This window comes from Suricata suricatta, chromosome 12 (genome assembly GCF_006229205.1).
Source record: "Suricata suricatta isolate VVHF042 chromosome 12, meerkat_22Aug2017_6uvM2_HiC, whole genome shotgun sequence".
NCBI classification, from domain to species: Eukaryota; Metazoa; Chordata; class Mammalia; order Carnivora; family Herpestidae; genus Suricata; species Suricata suricatta.
The window spans coordinates 53,496,941-53,513,133 of NC_043711.1; the positions used below are offsets into that span (position 1 = coordinate 53,496,941).

Here is a 16,193-nt window from a genome sequence, read left to right on the forward strand (position 1 = left end):
AGCACACATGGCTCGCATGGTGTGAATGTTCAGTGAATGTTGCTGGCTGTTGTCATGCAGGGTGCTGGGGATACAGAGGTAAGTAAAACTAAGTCTAGGGGAGAGGGAGGCACGGAAACAAATAATCCTTATGCACAGACACTGGGAAGAAGGTTTTTGTATTCCCATTTAGCACAGGGGAAAATTGAGGTCCATAGAGATGAGGTGACTTGCCCAAGGTCACACATTTGCAACTCTCCAGGTTGACAAGGACTCATTTGTGTTCTCTAGGCCTCGACTTGGGGCCTAGAGGCTCTAAGGCTGGAGCAGGAGCTCCACAGAGCTGGCAAGTGGGAACGGTGAGAAGGGGAACCAGATCAGGAAAGCCTCTTGTGCCCAGGGGGGTTTGGATTGGATCCTTGCAGGCATTGTGGCCACTCAGTTCTTCTTCCTTACTATCTCTAGTCCATCCCTTCTCTCTGCTCCCATGGCCACCATTGGCTCTGGGCCTGTCTCCTGCATGACTGCAGTGGCCTTCTCACTGATCTTGCTCTCATTCTGGCCACCTCCAGTTTGTTCTCCCAACAACGTAAATTTTCTAAGAGATATTTGGTCCAGTGGTTCCCTGTCATCCCAGGATGAAACCCAAGTGCCTTTAAAAGCCTGCAGGGCCCTGTGGAATGGGTCATCTGTCTGACCCTCCATTGCCATCGTATTCCAGTCCTGTGCACTTCTTGCAAGGTGCACACACTCACATGTACATCCGCACTGCACCCAAGACACATTTAAACTCAGTTCTTCCTCCACCTCAGGGCCTTTACACATGTTGTCTCCTCTGTCTGAAATACTCCCCTCCTATCTCAGAGGAGCTGTTGCCTTTCTAGCATGCTTTCTGAGAGCTAAGTCAGGTCTCCATCTTATGGCCTGCCACAGCCGCTGTGCCTTTCCCCATCATAGTACTGATACCTCTGTGTTGACATTGTTTTTACTCCTTTCTTTTCCTTTAGATTGTAAACTCTTTGAGGGCAGAACAGCATCTCCTTCTCCCAATCTCTACTCAGGGCTTAGGGCAGAGGGGGCACTCACTATTTGTTGAATGAATAAGGGGACGAGGGCTGGGTGTCTTCTACCTTTTTCTTCCGTCTGAGAGAGCCCAGATACAATGTTGGCCAGAACTATTGGGACAGCAGAAACCTCTCAGGGAGTGATGGATGGTGCAACAGGCCCTTGGTGCTTCTAGCCGATGCATGAGTTTTAAGAATGGATGTTTGTGGCGAGTCCAATTATGCTCCAGTTTTTGAAATGAGTCATGTTGATGATGGCCATCCTGCCCATTGGGACTTAGTCAATTTAGTGAGAATTAATTACAGATGAGAAACTAGCCTGCAGAGCAGTTAATATCTTAGCTCCCTGGGGTCCGATGCACATGCAGCCATCAATCTTGTCTTTGCTTGTCCTTCCTTCTTGCCCTTGCCTTCCCCTCTTCCCCTTTCTCTGGTGGTCTGGGCCACAAAGGGGCCGGATTGCGGTCTTGGCTCCCCTCTGGCTCACTCTCCTTTTCTGTTAAATCAAAGTCTTTCAATCACATGCTCTGTTGGACTTTAGAAACATAGCAGGAAACAAAACAGATGTAACCCTACTCTGAAGATGTCATAGCTAAAATATGATCACAGTCGCCATGGGGATAGCACTTTACAGTTTATAAAGCAGCTTTAAGCATCAGGATGAGCCTCCCAGTGGCCTCATGCTGTACTTAGTGGTACCGTAATTTCCATTTTACAGATGAGGAAAATGAGGCTCAGCTAGGTCATCAGCTACTCTGCTGGTGTAGCTGGGCTTGAACGTGGCACAGAGCAGATGACAATGTGCAGTCCTTCAGCTAGCTGCTCAAGCAAGAGGAATTACAGTTCTTCATCAGGATATTTTCTTTCTTTCTCTGGAATGCCAGGGCTGAGACAAGTCTGTGGGGCTGGAGCCTGGGTCCTAAACATGGAGACCCATGAGGAAAAGTAGAATGGTCTTCCTGCCCTTGGGTCAGCAGAGAAACCCCAACTCCAGGTTCAGAATGACTCCAGTGTCCCAGAGCCAGCTGTGGGCAGAAATAAGAATTAAACAACACCTCCCTTTGCTTCTCACTTGTAGTTCACACTTTCTCCATCCTCTGAAACATGCTTTCAGGAAAGATTCTGATAACTTAGTTACAATGGGATTTGATTTCTAATTATAGCTCAAGCATGTGGTCTCCACCTAAGGACACACATGCCTTCAGGCAGAGAATCCATTCATTAGTTGAAGACTCGGCCCCAAGTTTCTGACCTCAGTGATGGAGCTAGAGGTGTCCTGAAACCTTCAAACTGCACCAGACTGGGGCTGATGAGGGCTGGCCTCAGGAGGAACCAGCTCATTCTCCCTCTTTGGGACCACAAGCCAGGGTGGGTGCCCTCTCCTTGTCCTTTACCACCACCCCCTCTGCAGGCAGGTTACAGCAGCAGGAAGTCAGCCCTGGACTGAAGGAGGTGTTCAGGAAGCAGAGACATTTGTCACCCCCATGCTTGCTGGCCTCTGTCTGACAGCACAAAGGCCTCTTTACAGATACTGAAGGGGTCTGTTCCTGCTCTCCATCAGTCCCTCCTTCCTTCCTATCCTCTGTCTTTCTCCTTTTTCTCCCTCTCTCTTTCTCTCTCCTTTTGTTTTTCTCTCTGGTCCTGTCCTACTTCCCTGCCTTTTCCCCCCAGCCCTCCCCTTCTCTTGCACTCCTTTTCTGGAGAAGACCAGAAAGACTTCCTGGAGGAGGGGGCTGCTCATCCTCTCAGGCAGTTTCCCTTTTTGGATCTCAATGTAAAGAGACAATTCTAGCAATTAAGAACTGTTCAGCAGTGGAACTGTCTTGCTCAGTAATGTGTTCTCTGTCAGGGAGGCAATCAAACAGGGTGTGTGGGCATCCTTCCTGAACATTATAAAGATGATTCGGCCTTGATTTGGGCTGGACCACCTGACCTCTGATGCTGAGGTTTTCCTCATGTGTATTGCTCCACAATTCAAGGTGCTTTCAGTGTATTCCTTATAATTAAAACTACCGACCTGGGGCTCATCAAGAGCGGGTGTATTTGAAGATGAATTTTTGTTGTTCTTGTGAGAAAGAGGACTTGCATTCCTTGTAATTTTAATGTTCATTAAATTTAGTTGAATGTTTAAAGTAATTAATCACAATATAGAAATTTTAGAAAACAGAGAAGGAGAAAACCATTCCTAATCTGATACCCCTGACACAGCCACTGTTTACATTTCACTCCATTTCTTTTCAGCTTTTTCCTTTGTTCCTGTTTTTACACAACCATGTCAGTGTGGAAAGACAACTTTGTATCCCTTCTTGATGTCCTAACCCTAGGACATGAATACTTTTTCATAGTCCCGGTCTGCATCGTTTTTCAGTAACTGCTTAACACACCATGGAGTGGTTGCCTATGACTTCTTTAGACTTTGTTTTAAAGCAACACAGTGCATGAACCTTTTCAGAAATGGATAATGGTAGAGCAGAGCTTTGTACTTCTTCAGAGGGAATTACCCAACTTTTCAGAAGAAGGGCATGACCAATGTTCAGGAATGAACATGCTTGAAAGCCCTCCACTGTGCCAGGAGTTGTGGTGGGTGTTCTTTGGGCATCAGTCACCTGTGATCAGGTGTGTGTTATCACCCCTGTTTTACAAGTGAGAACGCTGGGGTCTGCGGTGCTGACCTGAGGTCCTGTGCTATCTGTGCATAGGCCAGGGCTTCAACACCGCAGGGGACTTGTGCTCAGTCCTGTCAACTGTGGGTAACAGGCCTTTGGGGTTTCAGGATTTCCACGGACCTGTCATGAGGGCTTTGGATGAAATAGACCAAGAGAGCAAGGACACATTGGCCAGGGAGGAGCTGAGGCGCAGCCTGAGTGAACTCCCAGCCATCCGAGACCTTCATCAGGGAATCCTGGAGGAGCTGAGGGAGAGGCTATTGCACTGGTGAGCTGTCCATGGTCTCCTGTCCCTACTTCCATCACACCAAGGGGTGGGGTGGTTAAAGCCCCGCCAGGTGAAGCTGTGTCTCTATTTGACCAACGTAGAAGCTGAGATGCAGGTGTTAGGTCATTTGCCCAAAGTAAAATGAGTGTGAGAGGGTCAGGCTGGATGGACACCCAGCAATGTGACCAGCGCTCACCAACTAACACGGTGCTGGTCACAAGGCTGTGTTCCTACTGTCCCCCCACTCCCTCCCCCCCCCCACCAACGACTGCAGGGAGGACCAGCAGAAGGTGGCCGATGTCTTCCTGGACCGGGAGCAAGAGTTTGACCACCATGCCACTCACATCCTGCAGTTTGACAGGTGTCTGAGTCTACTCAGTGAGAACTGCCTGCACTCTCCCCGGCTGGCAGCTGCTGTCCGTGAGTTTGAGGTGGGTCCCTTGGTCCTCTGAGAACCTGCTCTAAGGATACAGGGGCAGGCATGGAAGGGCTTACTGAAAATCAGTGGGGCTTCTTGGTAGGTCTGAGGCTGAGGGTCAGAGGGGAAGACCTGGCTGGGGGAGGAGAGGGTGACCCAGAAGGAGGGAAGACCTAGAACCCAGAACACTCCCTGTTGGGCAATTGATGACAACTCCACGAGCCCCTACCATGGTGAGAGTTTTAGTGGCTGGTCTCCTGTCCCAGTAGAAAAGCAGAAAGCAAGCTGGGGCCACACCCATTAGAATGACCAACAAATAGTCCCTAACTGGGGATCCAGTTACTAAACAGGAAAAATGGTGGCTTTTTTTCTTTTACTAACACTATATACAAAGTAGGGACTAGAAGTTGCATGTTACTGAATATAGCACTGACCGTGAACCTGAAGGAATAAACTGTCACAGCGGGATGGTGCTAATCTGGGAGGCCTTCCTGGAAGAAGGGAACTGGTTTTAGAGGTGGGGTAGAAGTTTAGTGTGGCCACAAGAGGTGTGGATGGGACAGTGTGAGGGATGCCGTGAGCTTGGTGCCCTGAGACAGGGGTCTCTGACAGAGTTTTGTCCTCCCTGTCTCTTGGGAGCAGCAGAGTCAGCAAGGAGGCAGCCAGAACGTGAAGCACCAGCTGCTGCGGGTGGTTCAGCGCCTCTTCCAGTACCAAGTGCTCCTCACAGGTGGGCCCGCAGGAGGTCAGGGTGCACTGGGGTGATGTGGGGTGGAGAGCATCCAAGGAGGGTGCGGGTGATGGTGGCAAGTTGTGTCATCACAACCTCCCCTCCACCGTGGCGGAGTGGGTAGGGGCGGAGATTGCTCCCAGTTCCTGGCTCCTGACCCTCCAGACTGCTAGACCCTTCCACTATCTTCCCTTTAGCTATGCTCTGGACCCTCTGCCACCACCTTGGAAACCTCACTTCAGTGGCCACCTTCTGTGTCTTCCTTCAGCCTTTCCCATCCTAAACACACAGACCCATCCCTTCCCCTGTTCTGCATTTCCTCAGCGGGTGTCTCATTTCCTTAAATCTCTTCTAACTACCAAAGCCCTTCTTGGGGCCAAATCAGTGGACATTTTCCACCTTGGATCCGCTGTGGCCACTGATCACTTGCTGCTTCTCGAAACCCTCTCATCCTGAGGCTTCTGTGATAGATTATCTCCTTGCCTCCCCAGACCTCTCTGACTAACCTTCTCCCTCTGTGTTGGCAATCTCCCTTCCTCCACTGTCTTCCACATAAACGGCAGTGTTTCTCAGGGTTCAGTCCTAGGTCCTCTTTCCTTCCTTCCCTTTTTACAAACTCTCCTCAGGGAATATCATCCCCTCCCCCTACCTCCACCTCTGTCCAGACTCACTTACCCAAGTGCCTCCCAAATGGACAAAGTCCCCAGGCCTGGTGGACTGCTGTTCCAGGGGGAGACAGATACCCACATGTAGAGATATGCATGTAATTCCAGGTAGTGACCAGAGTCACAAGGAAAGTACATTAGGACCAAGGGGCAGAGAATTTGTTCATCTAATTCAACAAATGTTTATTGAGTGTCTACTGTGTCCCAGGCCCCCATGCTAGATGCTGGAGGTATAGTAGTGCATTAAACAGCCAAAACTCCGTGATGCTGTGGAGTCTGTACTCTAACAAGGAAATAAGAATATGATATGTCAGTGGTTAGAGCTCTGAAGAAAATAAAGGAGTTCAAGGGGATGGAGGTAATTAGCGCTCTGAATTAGATACAGCACTCAGGAAGGACCTCTCTGAGAAAGTAACGTTGCAGAGATCTCAGCAAAGTGAGGACATGAGCCCTATGAAGATATGGAAGAAGAGACTACCAAGTAGAGGGAAAAGTGATTGCAAAGGCCTTGGGGCTATTAACAGGCTTGGCATGTTCCAGAAATAGTAAGAGTGCCAGCATTGCCAGAATGAGTGAGCGACCTGGGTAGGTAGCTGGAGAGAGACCAGCCCACACAGAGCCTGCAGGTGTAAATGTGTTAAAGGTCTAACACGTCACATGCTGCTGTGTTGATGGTCACATCTGTTCTCCCGGTAGACTGTGCTGCTCAGAGGCAGGGTGTCACCTTGTCTGTGTCTGTATCCTGAGGGCAGAGCACAGTGACAGGCACGCAGCAAGCACTCAATAGTTGTTGAATGAGTGGATGGCTAGCCGTGGAGGTAGTGATGCTGGTGATGGTCCAGGGGCCTGGTTTTGTCCCAGTGTGGTGTTGTAGTGGGCTAACAAGGGTGAGGGGGTGCACACCCCATTCTTCTGGCTTTTTTCTTCCAAGTCTGGAAAGGTGGGGGCGCTCCTGCTGTGGACAGGAGGGGCTGACCTTCCTAGGGCAGACTGACCCCTGGCTCTTATTCCACCTGCAGACTATTTAAACAATCTTTGTCCGGACTCAGCTGAGTACGATAACACGCAGGGTAAGTGCAGCATGAACCCAGAGGATGGGTCACATTCCTCTTCAGCTCCTGTCCCCCAGCTCTGGACTCTACATCAGTTCTAGGCCCAGGACATATTCCCTTCCCCGGTAGCTAGATGTGCAGTGGTCATGAGACCCCTGGGGCTTCTGAGGTTATTCCCTGCTCACCTCAACCACAGGGCTCCCTGGGATGGGCCGTCATCCAAAGGAGAAGGGGTAATCAGCATTTGGTGATAGGAGGCGGTGCCAGGTATAAAAAGCCACTGCAAAAAAAAAAAAAAAAAGTCACTGCAGTGTCCCTGTTTCCTCCCAAATCTGTGTGACTGTCCCTGCATGTGACCTACCAGGACAGTCCCTATTTTGATATATTCAATTTACAGTTGAGGGAAGTAAGGCACAAAGTGGTCAAATCACTCACAAGGTCAATGAGGCAGTGGTAACAAAGGCTAGGATTGGACCTGTGACCTGACCCAGCCATGGAAAATATTGGTGCCACCCACACATAAGGCCCTGCAACTGTAGTGATCTTGGGGGTCCATTGGGAGAGAGGGGAAGATAAGGAGGAGGAGAGGACAGTGCTCCTGGACTGGCCCTCCCCAGACAGCCCAGCTGTCTTCTCTGCTTCCCTCCACAGGTGCACTGACCCTCATCTCCAAAGTCACAGACCGCGCCAATGACAGCATGGAGCAAGGGGTAAGTCTGTTTGCTGGGGCTCAGGTCTAGAACCTCCCCGGACCTGCTCGGGTCTGCCCGGTGGTACTCTATTCTTGGAGGTGCTGCAGGCAGCCACCTGTGTCATGGGACCTTGCAAAGAGTCCTTGGCCCTTGAGTTCTGGCCCTAACACACTGTGTGACCTCAGGTACTGTGCTGTCCCGGTCTCTGGTTCACCACTAGGAAAGTGAGGGGGAGGCTACAAACTTGTTCAGACTGTGGTCTGAGACCACCAGCATCAGCACCTGGAGTGCCTTGTAAGCTACAGATCCCTGATACACCTTTGATCTTCTCAGTCAGAACATCTGGGGGTAATGTCCAGGGACATGCATTTTTAATAAGCACTGTAGGTAAATGTTTTGCTTACAAAAGGTTGAAAACCACTCATCCACAAGAATACATGAGCTCTGAGTGCACAGTTGTTTCCACCAGCACTGAACCTGTGCTTGTTAGTTTTCTACCAAGGGGGGCCAACTTTCTCCTACATCCCAACTCTGTTCAAGTGCCTACATTGGTCACTTGTGTCCACATGTTTTCTGTTCCACTAAGCTGCAGATAGGCTAGAGCTTTGTGTTGAGAAGGATTCTGAGGCTGAGTTCTAGCTTGGTGGGAAAGAGTTCGGTGACCAAGTAGTGATGGGCTCTCCTGGGCGAGGCGGGAGTGATGGAAGTACATGTGTCGAGCGGCTGCCCAGTTCTGCTGTGGCAGATACGGAGCGTCCATATAGCGGGTCATCCACAGGGAGAAGAGGGGGAGGGGAGCCACAGCTGTGGACACTGCTCCTTGTCAACCTCTTGTTAGGGATTGGAAGCACAGAGGTGAGATATGAACCGAGGAGGAAATCACGGCTGGGGGAGCGGTGAATATGTGGACATGATAAGCCTCACAAGGGAAAGAGAAAATACCACATGGCTCAGAGGAGGGAGCCATCCCCCGAGCCGGGGCTGTGAGAGAAGATATGGGAGGTGACCCCACGGGGAGGACACATACCTCAAAGGCAGAGAGAAGAAAGATGTGCCAGGAAGAGGGACTGGCCTGGGCAGAGGCGAGGAGATGGAGAAGTGTAGGTCACGTTAGAGTCCAGAGAGCCATCCAGCATGGCTGGGAGATGGGAACAGGGTGGGTGAGATTGGATGAGGGTCTGGACGGAGAGTGTGCAGACTGTGGAGGCTAATGCCATCTGGGTGTGAAAATTGGCATGTCAGACATGTTGTCATCATCAGGTCATCTACCCTTTCGCTTTGGGGTCCCTGAGCAACTTGCTCATGCCTGTTTTGGCATCCTTTACGCACAGTGAGATTTCCTTCAGTGTAGCTGAAGACAGGTGCTTTGGGGCCCTGCTGGCTGTCGTGACACAGCAGCAGGTGGGCTGGCGCCTCCACACTTGGCTTTAGCTGGGGATGCCTCTGCCTCCAACAGGCCACACTCAGTCAGGGAGGGCTGGCCATGTCTTCCCTCTGGGGTGAGGTCATGTGTGGCACCCTCCTGCAGGAGGAGGACTAGCAGTAGCTGCAGCCACTGCTGTGGACTAGCAGCCCCTACTGCATACTTGCTGGGATCCGGCCAGGACCCTGCCTAGGCCCCGGAGAGGCAGGTCCAGGTAAACCCTACCCCAAGGCAAAACTTAGTGGCCTGAGTGGCTAAAGGGTGGCTGGGGCTCTGCGTCTCCTTCCCTGTGGTCAGGCCACCAAGCTCAGACCTCAACACCTCCCAACCCTGCCATTCCATTCTTCATCTGGAAGCCCGAGTGATCCTATTAAAATATGTCTCATGGTGCCATTCCCCCATTTTACGAAGCCTTCTGTGTGTCTACATTGCCTTAAGTCAAATCTGGAAAGTATTTATTGCTTGTGAGAACCAGAGAAGGCTTCCTGGAGGAAGCAACATTCATGTGGGTTTTATGCTCCCATCAAACCATTGCCCCAACTCCCCACAAAGGTAGCTAAGCTGGAGGTAATGATTTCTAAAAAGCACCAGATCCTACCACCCCAAAATGGGACCCATGTACCTATATGACACCTGGTCTGAAATGCCACCTATTTGGCAGCTTATTTAGCTCACTAGGATAAGGTACTGAAAGCCAAGCCTAACTGTAAATCCAGTGAGCAGCCTGTTAACAGAAAACTGTTAGGTGATGGGAGAAGCTTCAGGAAGAGTGACACTAAGAGCTGATACCCAGGTAACCCCTCCCCTGCCATGATCCTCAGGTTCTGATGGAGGACAAGGGATAAATGTGAAAGGATGGGAAAGTCTTGGAAGTGGGAAAAGTCATCTCCACCAGCTTCTCAGGAAAGGCTGTGGCAGATTCCCACATAGTGTCCTACTCATGGTGATCACAGCTGCCTCTCTTGAGTCCAGATCGCGCCCAACATTCTCCTCTAATCCTCAGGGGAGCTATTATCAGCCCAGTGTCACAAGCAAGGAAACTGAGGCCTGGAGAGACAAGTTGCTTCACCTAGGATCACTCGGCTCTTAGCATGGGAGCCAGGTCTGAACTCAAGCCTTTCTTGGCCACCAGCCCAGACATGCCTGCACACATCACTCACAGGTTTAGACTTGCAACTGCACACACATTCGTGCATGAAAACACGTCCACGTGCCCATGCACATGATACCTGCTCCTCTCTCATGACACACATAAATGTACATATGGACCAAAAAACGGTCCATTTGGGGTGTCTTGTTTTGTTCGTTTGTTTGTTCCATGGGGAATGTCATGAAATGTAGCTGTGGAGGTTTGGAGTTGGCTCCCAGGTTAGTGACCACTGGGAACTCCTTCAAGGCCTGGTCACAGGTTGCCTCAGAAGGTGGATGCACCTTGGTTCTAATTTCACTTATTCAGACCAAGTCTCAGAGGATTCCCTAGACAAAAATCTCACATCTGCTTGCAGGGTTAGGCTTTCGAGGCTTTTGGTCAAAGTAGCCATTGATTGTCTTCTTCCTCATAGCATGAAAGTCAACTGTCTTCCCCCAGAACAGAGTGAGGGGACATGTGCGAGTCTGGGCTCTCTGATTTTCGCTGTCTTTTTTTTTTTAAATGAACTTAAAACAAATTTTTATTGAGGTGCAGTATACATAACATACATCTGACCATCATAACCATTACTATTATTTTTTAATTTTTCTTTTTTTATGCTTATTTTGAGAGAGAAGGAGGGAGAAAGAATGTCGGGGGAGCAAGGGTGGGACAGAGAGAAGGGGAGACACAGAATCTGAAGCAAACTCCAGGCTCTGAGCTGTTAGCACAGAGCCCAACACGGGGCTTGAGCCCACAAACCATGAGATCATGACCTGAGCCAAAGTCGGATGCTTAACCAGCTGAGCCACCCAGGCGCCCCCCATCTTAACTGTTATTAAGAACACAGTCCATTGGCATTAAGTACCACCATCCACTTTCAGAACTCTTTCTCTCCAGTTGAAACTGTTCCCATTAAACACTAAGCCCTCCCAGCCCCTGCAACCACCATCCTACTTTCTGAGCAGAGTTTATTTTTTAGAATATTTTAAACTTACAGAAAAAAAAATGAGGATAATATGAAGAAGTCCCCTGTATTCCACACACAGTTTCCCCTGTTACTAGCATCTTTATATTAGTAGAGTACATTAAAGAACCAGTATTGATACGGTATTATTACCTAAAGTTCATTCATGCTTCCTTCATCTTTGCCTAATGTTTGTTCCAAGTTCCCATCCAGGTTATGATATTACCTCTAGTCTTCATGTTCCCTTAGGTTCCTCTTGACTCTGATTGTTGCTCAGATTTCCCTTGTTTTTAATGACCTTCACTAATTTGAAGAATACTGACCCAGGTATATTGTAGGATGCCCCCCTACTGGAATTTACCTGATATTTTTCTCATAAATAGACTGGCTTCATAGATTTTGAGGAGAAAGATCTTAGAAGTGAAGTACCACTTCACGACATTGTAGTGGGTGTACATACTTGCAACATGGCTTATGAGTGTTGTTGTAGACCTTGACCACCTGGCTGCAGTTGTTTGTCCGATTTCTCCATTTCTTTATTTAAACTCCATAGTTATCCTCTTCTCCCACCAAGTCCACACTCTTTAGAAGAAGAAAGTCACTGTACTCAGCCCACATTTAAGGAATGGGGAGTTATGCTATAATGGCGAGTTGTCTATATTAAGGTAAATATGTATTATTAGCTGATAGTTCCAATGCTTTTTTTTTTTAATGTTTGTTTATTTTTGAGAGCGCACAAGTGGGGGAGTGGTAGAGAGAAGGGGACAGAAGATCCATAGTGGGCTCTGCACTGACAGGGTGACAGCAGCAAGCCTGACATGGGGCTCAAACTCACTAACTGTGGGATCATGACCTGAGCTGAAGTTAGACATCAACGAACTGAGCCACCTAGGTGCCCCTGGTAGCTCCAGTTCTAATCTCTACTATATGGATCATTCCAGCGTCCTTTCTGGTGTATGTATAAATGTCCACTTGAGCAGTGAGGAAACCTGGGTCCCACCATCCATCACCCATTTACCTAACTTGTTGGTGTACCTTCATTCTTGAAAGATATTTTCCTGGTAAAAATATCTGGACTGACCAGTTTTTTTTCTTTTTACTATTTTAAAGATGCTACTCCACCATCTTCACTGTAATGTTTATATTTATTCCTCTTACATAGCATGTCCCTTTATTCTGGCTGCCTTCAAGATCTTCTGTTTACAATTGACTTTTAGAAGTTTGACTATGATGTCTGAGTTTTTGTGTTTTTAGGGAGCTTGGATAGTATTTATCTTGTGATTCTCAGGCCTCCTGGATCTGTTGTCATTTATTAATTTTGGAAAATTGTGTTAGATGCTCTGTTCTTTCCCCTCACCCCCGGCATTCTTTTTTTCTCTGTGTTTCAGTTTAGTTAATCTCAACCCACATACCTCTAAGTTCAATCTTTCCTCCACTCTGATCATTTTGTTGCTAAGCCTCTCAAGAGAATTCTTCATTTCTTTTTTTTTTCTTTTTTTTAAAATTTTTTATGTTCTTTATTTATTTTTGAGAGACAGAGAGAGACAGTGGGAACAGGGGAGGGTCAGAGAGGGAGGGAAATAAAGAATCTGAATCAGGCTCCAGGCTCTGAGCTAGTTGTCAGCACAGAGCCCAACGCAGGGCTCCAACCCACAGACCGTGAGATCATGACCTGAGCCAAAGCCAGACGCTTAACTGACTGAGCCACCCAGGCGCCCCAGAATTATTCTTTTCGGATACCACATTTTTTGTTTTTAACATTTCCATTTGACTCTCTTACATAGTTTCCATCCCTGCTGACACCCTCCATCTGTTCATGCATGCTGCCTACCTTTTCCACTAGCTCCTTTAACATGTTAATTGTAATTACTTTGAAGTCCCTGTCTGATGTTTCTAAAATTTGTGTCACCTCTGACAAGAGGTGGTTTTGGTTAATGCTTTATTCCCTAAAAATGAGTTGGGGTACTTCCTTGCCTTTTATGTTTCTCATGTTTGATTGGATGTATGGGAAGAATTGTAGAGACTGAGGAAAATAGTATCCACCCCAGAAGTGGGATTGCTCTTTTTTGATCATGTCATTCATGTAGGGGGTGGGAGTTGAGTCAGTCCAGTCAGTAGTTGAGCTGGGTTTGGGTTTTATTGTTGATATTGTCACCTTCAGAGCCCCACAGACTTCACTCCTCCAGAAGGAAGCTGCTATTACCTGGTACTGTTTGTGGGTCCTGAGATACCAGAGGGTTTTTCTCATTGTCCTTCTCCACCCTCAGCTTTTAGCAATCCCTGCACCACAAAAGAGCCCTCTTTCCATGCTCTTGTCCCTTCTCAGAGGTAGACTGCCATCTCCTGTTACTCACTGCTAGGCTCATGAGTCTGCTCTCCTGGACAAGCCTCAGTCCCAGCAGGACCTGCAAGCCAGGCCTTCTCTGCTTCCAGTGCCCTCTTTGTATGGTAGCCAAGCACTGCCTTGGAGCCGTGTTGAGTCTTGGGCAGATTTCCGATTTGTATTCGTGTGCCATCCTGGGCCCAAGGGGTACTTTCCCTCTTCTTGGGGAAGACAGCTTTTGCTTCTGCCCTTTCCCCAGAAGCAGCGAGTGGCATTTTGCCTGTCCTCTGGGAGTGGGTTCCTTGGCCTCTCCCAGGGACTGAGCGTTTTGCACAACGGAGGGGCCTGGGGAACTTGGCAGGATTTTATACCAGCCCTCCCCCCTCCCCCAGTGGCAGCCTGCATGCCTTCACCACCAAGCCCCCCTGCCCTGCCCCTCGTCTCCCTTGCCAGCACCTGGTGGGAACTGCCAGAAAAGAGCTTGCAACTGACTGCATTTTCCCTCGTTTCTGGGGCTCTCTGTTACTCTAAGCTATCCCATCAGCCCCCACCTGACCTTTCAGAATCCATTAACATTTTAGCTGCTTTCTTCTCATCCTTCGTTATGCTGGCCACCTCCTCCTCCTGTGTGTTGCAGCAATGCATGTGTCTCATGTCTCTGTGAAGGGGCTTCTCTGTCTTTGGTATTCAGTTCAGTTGGTTGCCCTTTACTTCAGCCTCCAATTGGTATAAGAAGAGTTGTGATTCTGTACATTATCTTTTTCTCACTGTTAGAGAAAAAGTGGGGGCACTGTTCTCTTCAGCATTCTACATCTCAAGTGGAAATGGAACAACTATTGCATATTTCTAATGTATAGGATTTTGTGCCCCCAGATATGGACATGGGCAAATTCCCTACTCACAATTGTCACCTTATTAGTTGACTTTAGACCCTGATCCTACAGAAGGTTCAGGGGGCACCTACCCCATGGGTTAGGTGCTTGTTATATCTAGCATAATGGGGTGCTTTGCAGAGGGAGGGGACGTTTGTCACTATGTCTTTTGGTTAGCCCAGTGAGGGACCAACAAGGAGTTCCCAGGCACACTTACTTTCTTCAAAGAACACAGATCTGTTTCTTCCCCTAGTGGAACATTTTCTTGATTACTTTCCCTCAGAGGCCCATCCTGGGCTGCAAGCCCAGAGAGACAGTCTGGCCTTGGGCTTCTGACCCCTCTGGGTTAGTGAAAACCAGATGCCCCAGGCCTTTCAGGGGACATAGTTTAAGAGTAGGAGCCATGGTCTAGAGATAAATATGGGCATCAGATAGCACAGCAAGGGGAAGTGACTTTCCCCATGGCATACAGAAGATGGCTGTGTCAGATCCTAGGCCCAGTGGGCCAGGCCTGAGTATGGGCGGTCCACAAGTCTGGCACCCTTTAGACCCAGGCTCAGATCCCAGTCCTGCCACTGACAGGAGGTCAGATTTGGGGCAAGGCCTTCCTGAGCTCCTTTTTCCTCCTCTGAGGTAGAAGCAATGCCACTCCTAATAGAGGGGATAAGACTCCTTAAAGGGCTCCTGATCATTTTCCCATTTCCCTGCTTCCTCCCACAGGAAAACCTGCAGAAGCTGGTTCACATTGAGCATAGCGTTCGAGGCCAAGGGGATCTCCTCCAGCCAGGAAGGGTGAGTGCCACCTCTGCCATGGGCTGGGACAGAGGGCGGCCTGGGAGGCAGGCGGGTGAGGCTCTGATAAGACCCATTGTTCAGCTGGGCTGGTCCCAGACAGGCCTGGCTGCAGGTGCTGTTTATCTGAGTAGGGGGAGGGCAGAGGAAGGGTTCTGTTGGACTCACAGGGCCCATGGGCTGCCTCCCCTGGGGTTTTCCACTTTCAGGACCTTTAAAGAAACAGTGCCATTTGGGTTCATGTCCCCACGGTTCTTTTCACCTCTGAGAAGAGACACCAAGTATTTTTAGTTTAGCATAGCATTGCTAGAAAACCAGGAAAACCATCTCCCAAGAGCTCCCAACAAAGCATCTTAAAAATAACATTTTTCCAGAGATAAATTTATCCACTTTTAAGCTTCCAAATGGAAAACATAAAACTCAGCTCAAAAATGTGTTCATTACCTGTTATGGTCCATGAAGGACAAAAGGCAGACACATGAGAGGTGTTATGCTCAGGGTATTTTATTCAAAATTAGCAGGGATCATACTGGTCTGAGAGTCCATAAAATCACACCTAGTGGTTTGGCCCTGGCTCATCAGTTCAGTAAATATTTATTAAATATCTAATTTCTTTATTTTAAGTAAATTTGAGTGTCTATTGTAAACATCCTCCAGCATTAATGAGCCTGTAGCAACCATGCACGGTCTTCAGCTGTTGAGCAAACTTTCATGGGCTTTGTTCTGAAGGGTCTCCTTATGGCAGCAAACCAGGGAAAGAGTCACTGTCTGGACCACTCGGAGACCAGAACAGTGTCTGGGGCTTGGTATAAGTCAAGATAGAGTGCTCACAAGAAGCAAACATGGGCATCTCGCTAGAGCTGGGAATTCACCCATTAGTTGTCCTCTGGTACTTTGGGAGGCACCAAAATTTAAGTTTCCTACTTAGGGCCTCCCCTGACTCTTCTCGAGAACAGCAGTGGGTGTCAGCTTGACTCCCCAGGCCTGCTTCTCTCCCTGCAGGAGTTTCTGAAGGAGGGGACACTGATGAAAGTAACAGGGAAAAGCAGACGCCCCCGGCACCTGTTCCTGGTGAGTACCTGGCCCCCAGCCAAGCCCCACCCAGGACTGTCGAATTCTGTGCAATTTTCTAGGGTCATTATTCAAAGAAAAC

General features: G+C 48.8%; 1 protein-coding gene across 2 annotated transcripts in view; it reads left to right on the forward strand.

The window, feature by feature from the left end:
* FGD5 (FYVE, RhoGEF and PH domain containing 5) overlaps positions 1-16,193 on the forward strand; it is a 120,447-nt gene that overhangs the window by 81,708 nt on the left and 22,546 nt on the right. Inside the window, exons 6-12 of one of the 2 annotated variants that reach the window (XM_029917051.1) lie at positions 3,817-3,977; positions 4,252-4,408; positions 5,038-5,125; positions 6,810-6,860; positions 7,494-7,552; positions 14,969-15,040; positions 16,043-16,111. In XM_029917051.1, coding sequence (XP_029772911.1) covers positions 3,817-3,977; positions 4,252-4,408; positions 5,038-5,125; positions 6,810-6,860; positions 7,494-7,552; positions 14,969-15,040; positions 16,043-16,111 — 657 coding nt within the window. The remainder of the gene's footprint in view (positions 1-3,816; positions 3,978-4,251; positions 4,409-5,037; positions 5,126-6,809; positions 6,861-7,493; positions 7,553-14,968; positions 15,041-16,042; positions 16,112-16,193) is intronic. The other variant, XM_029917052.1, reaches the window with a different exon arrangement.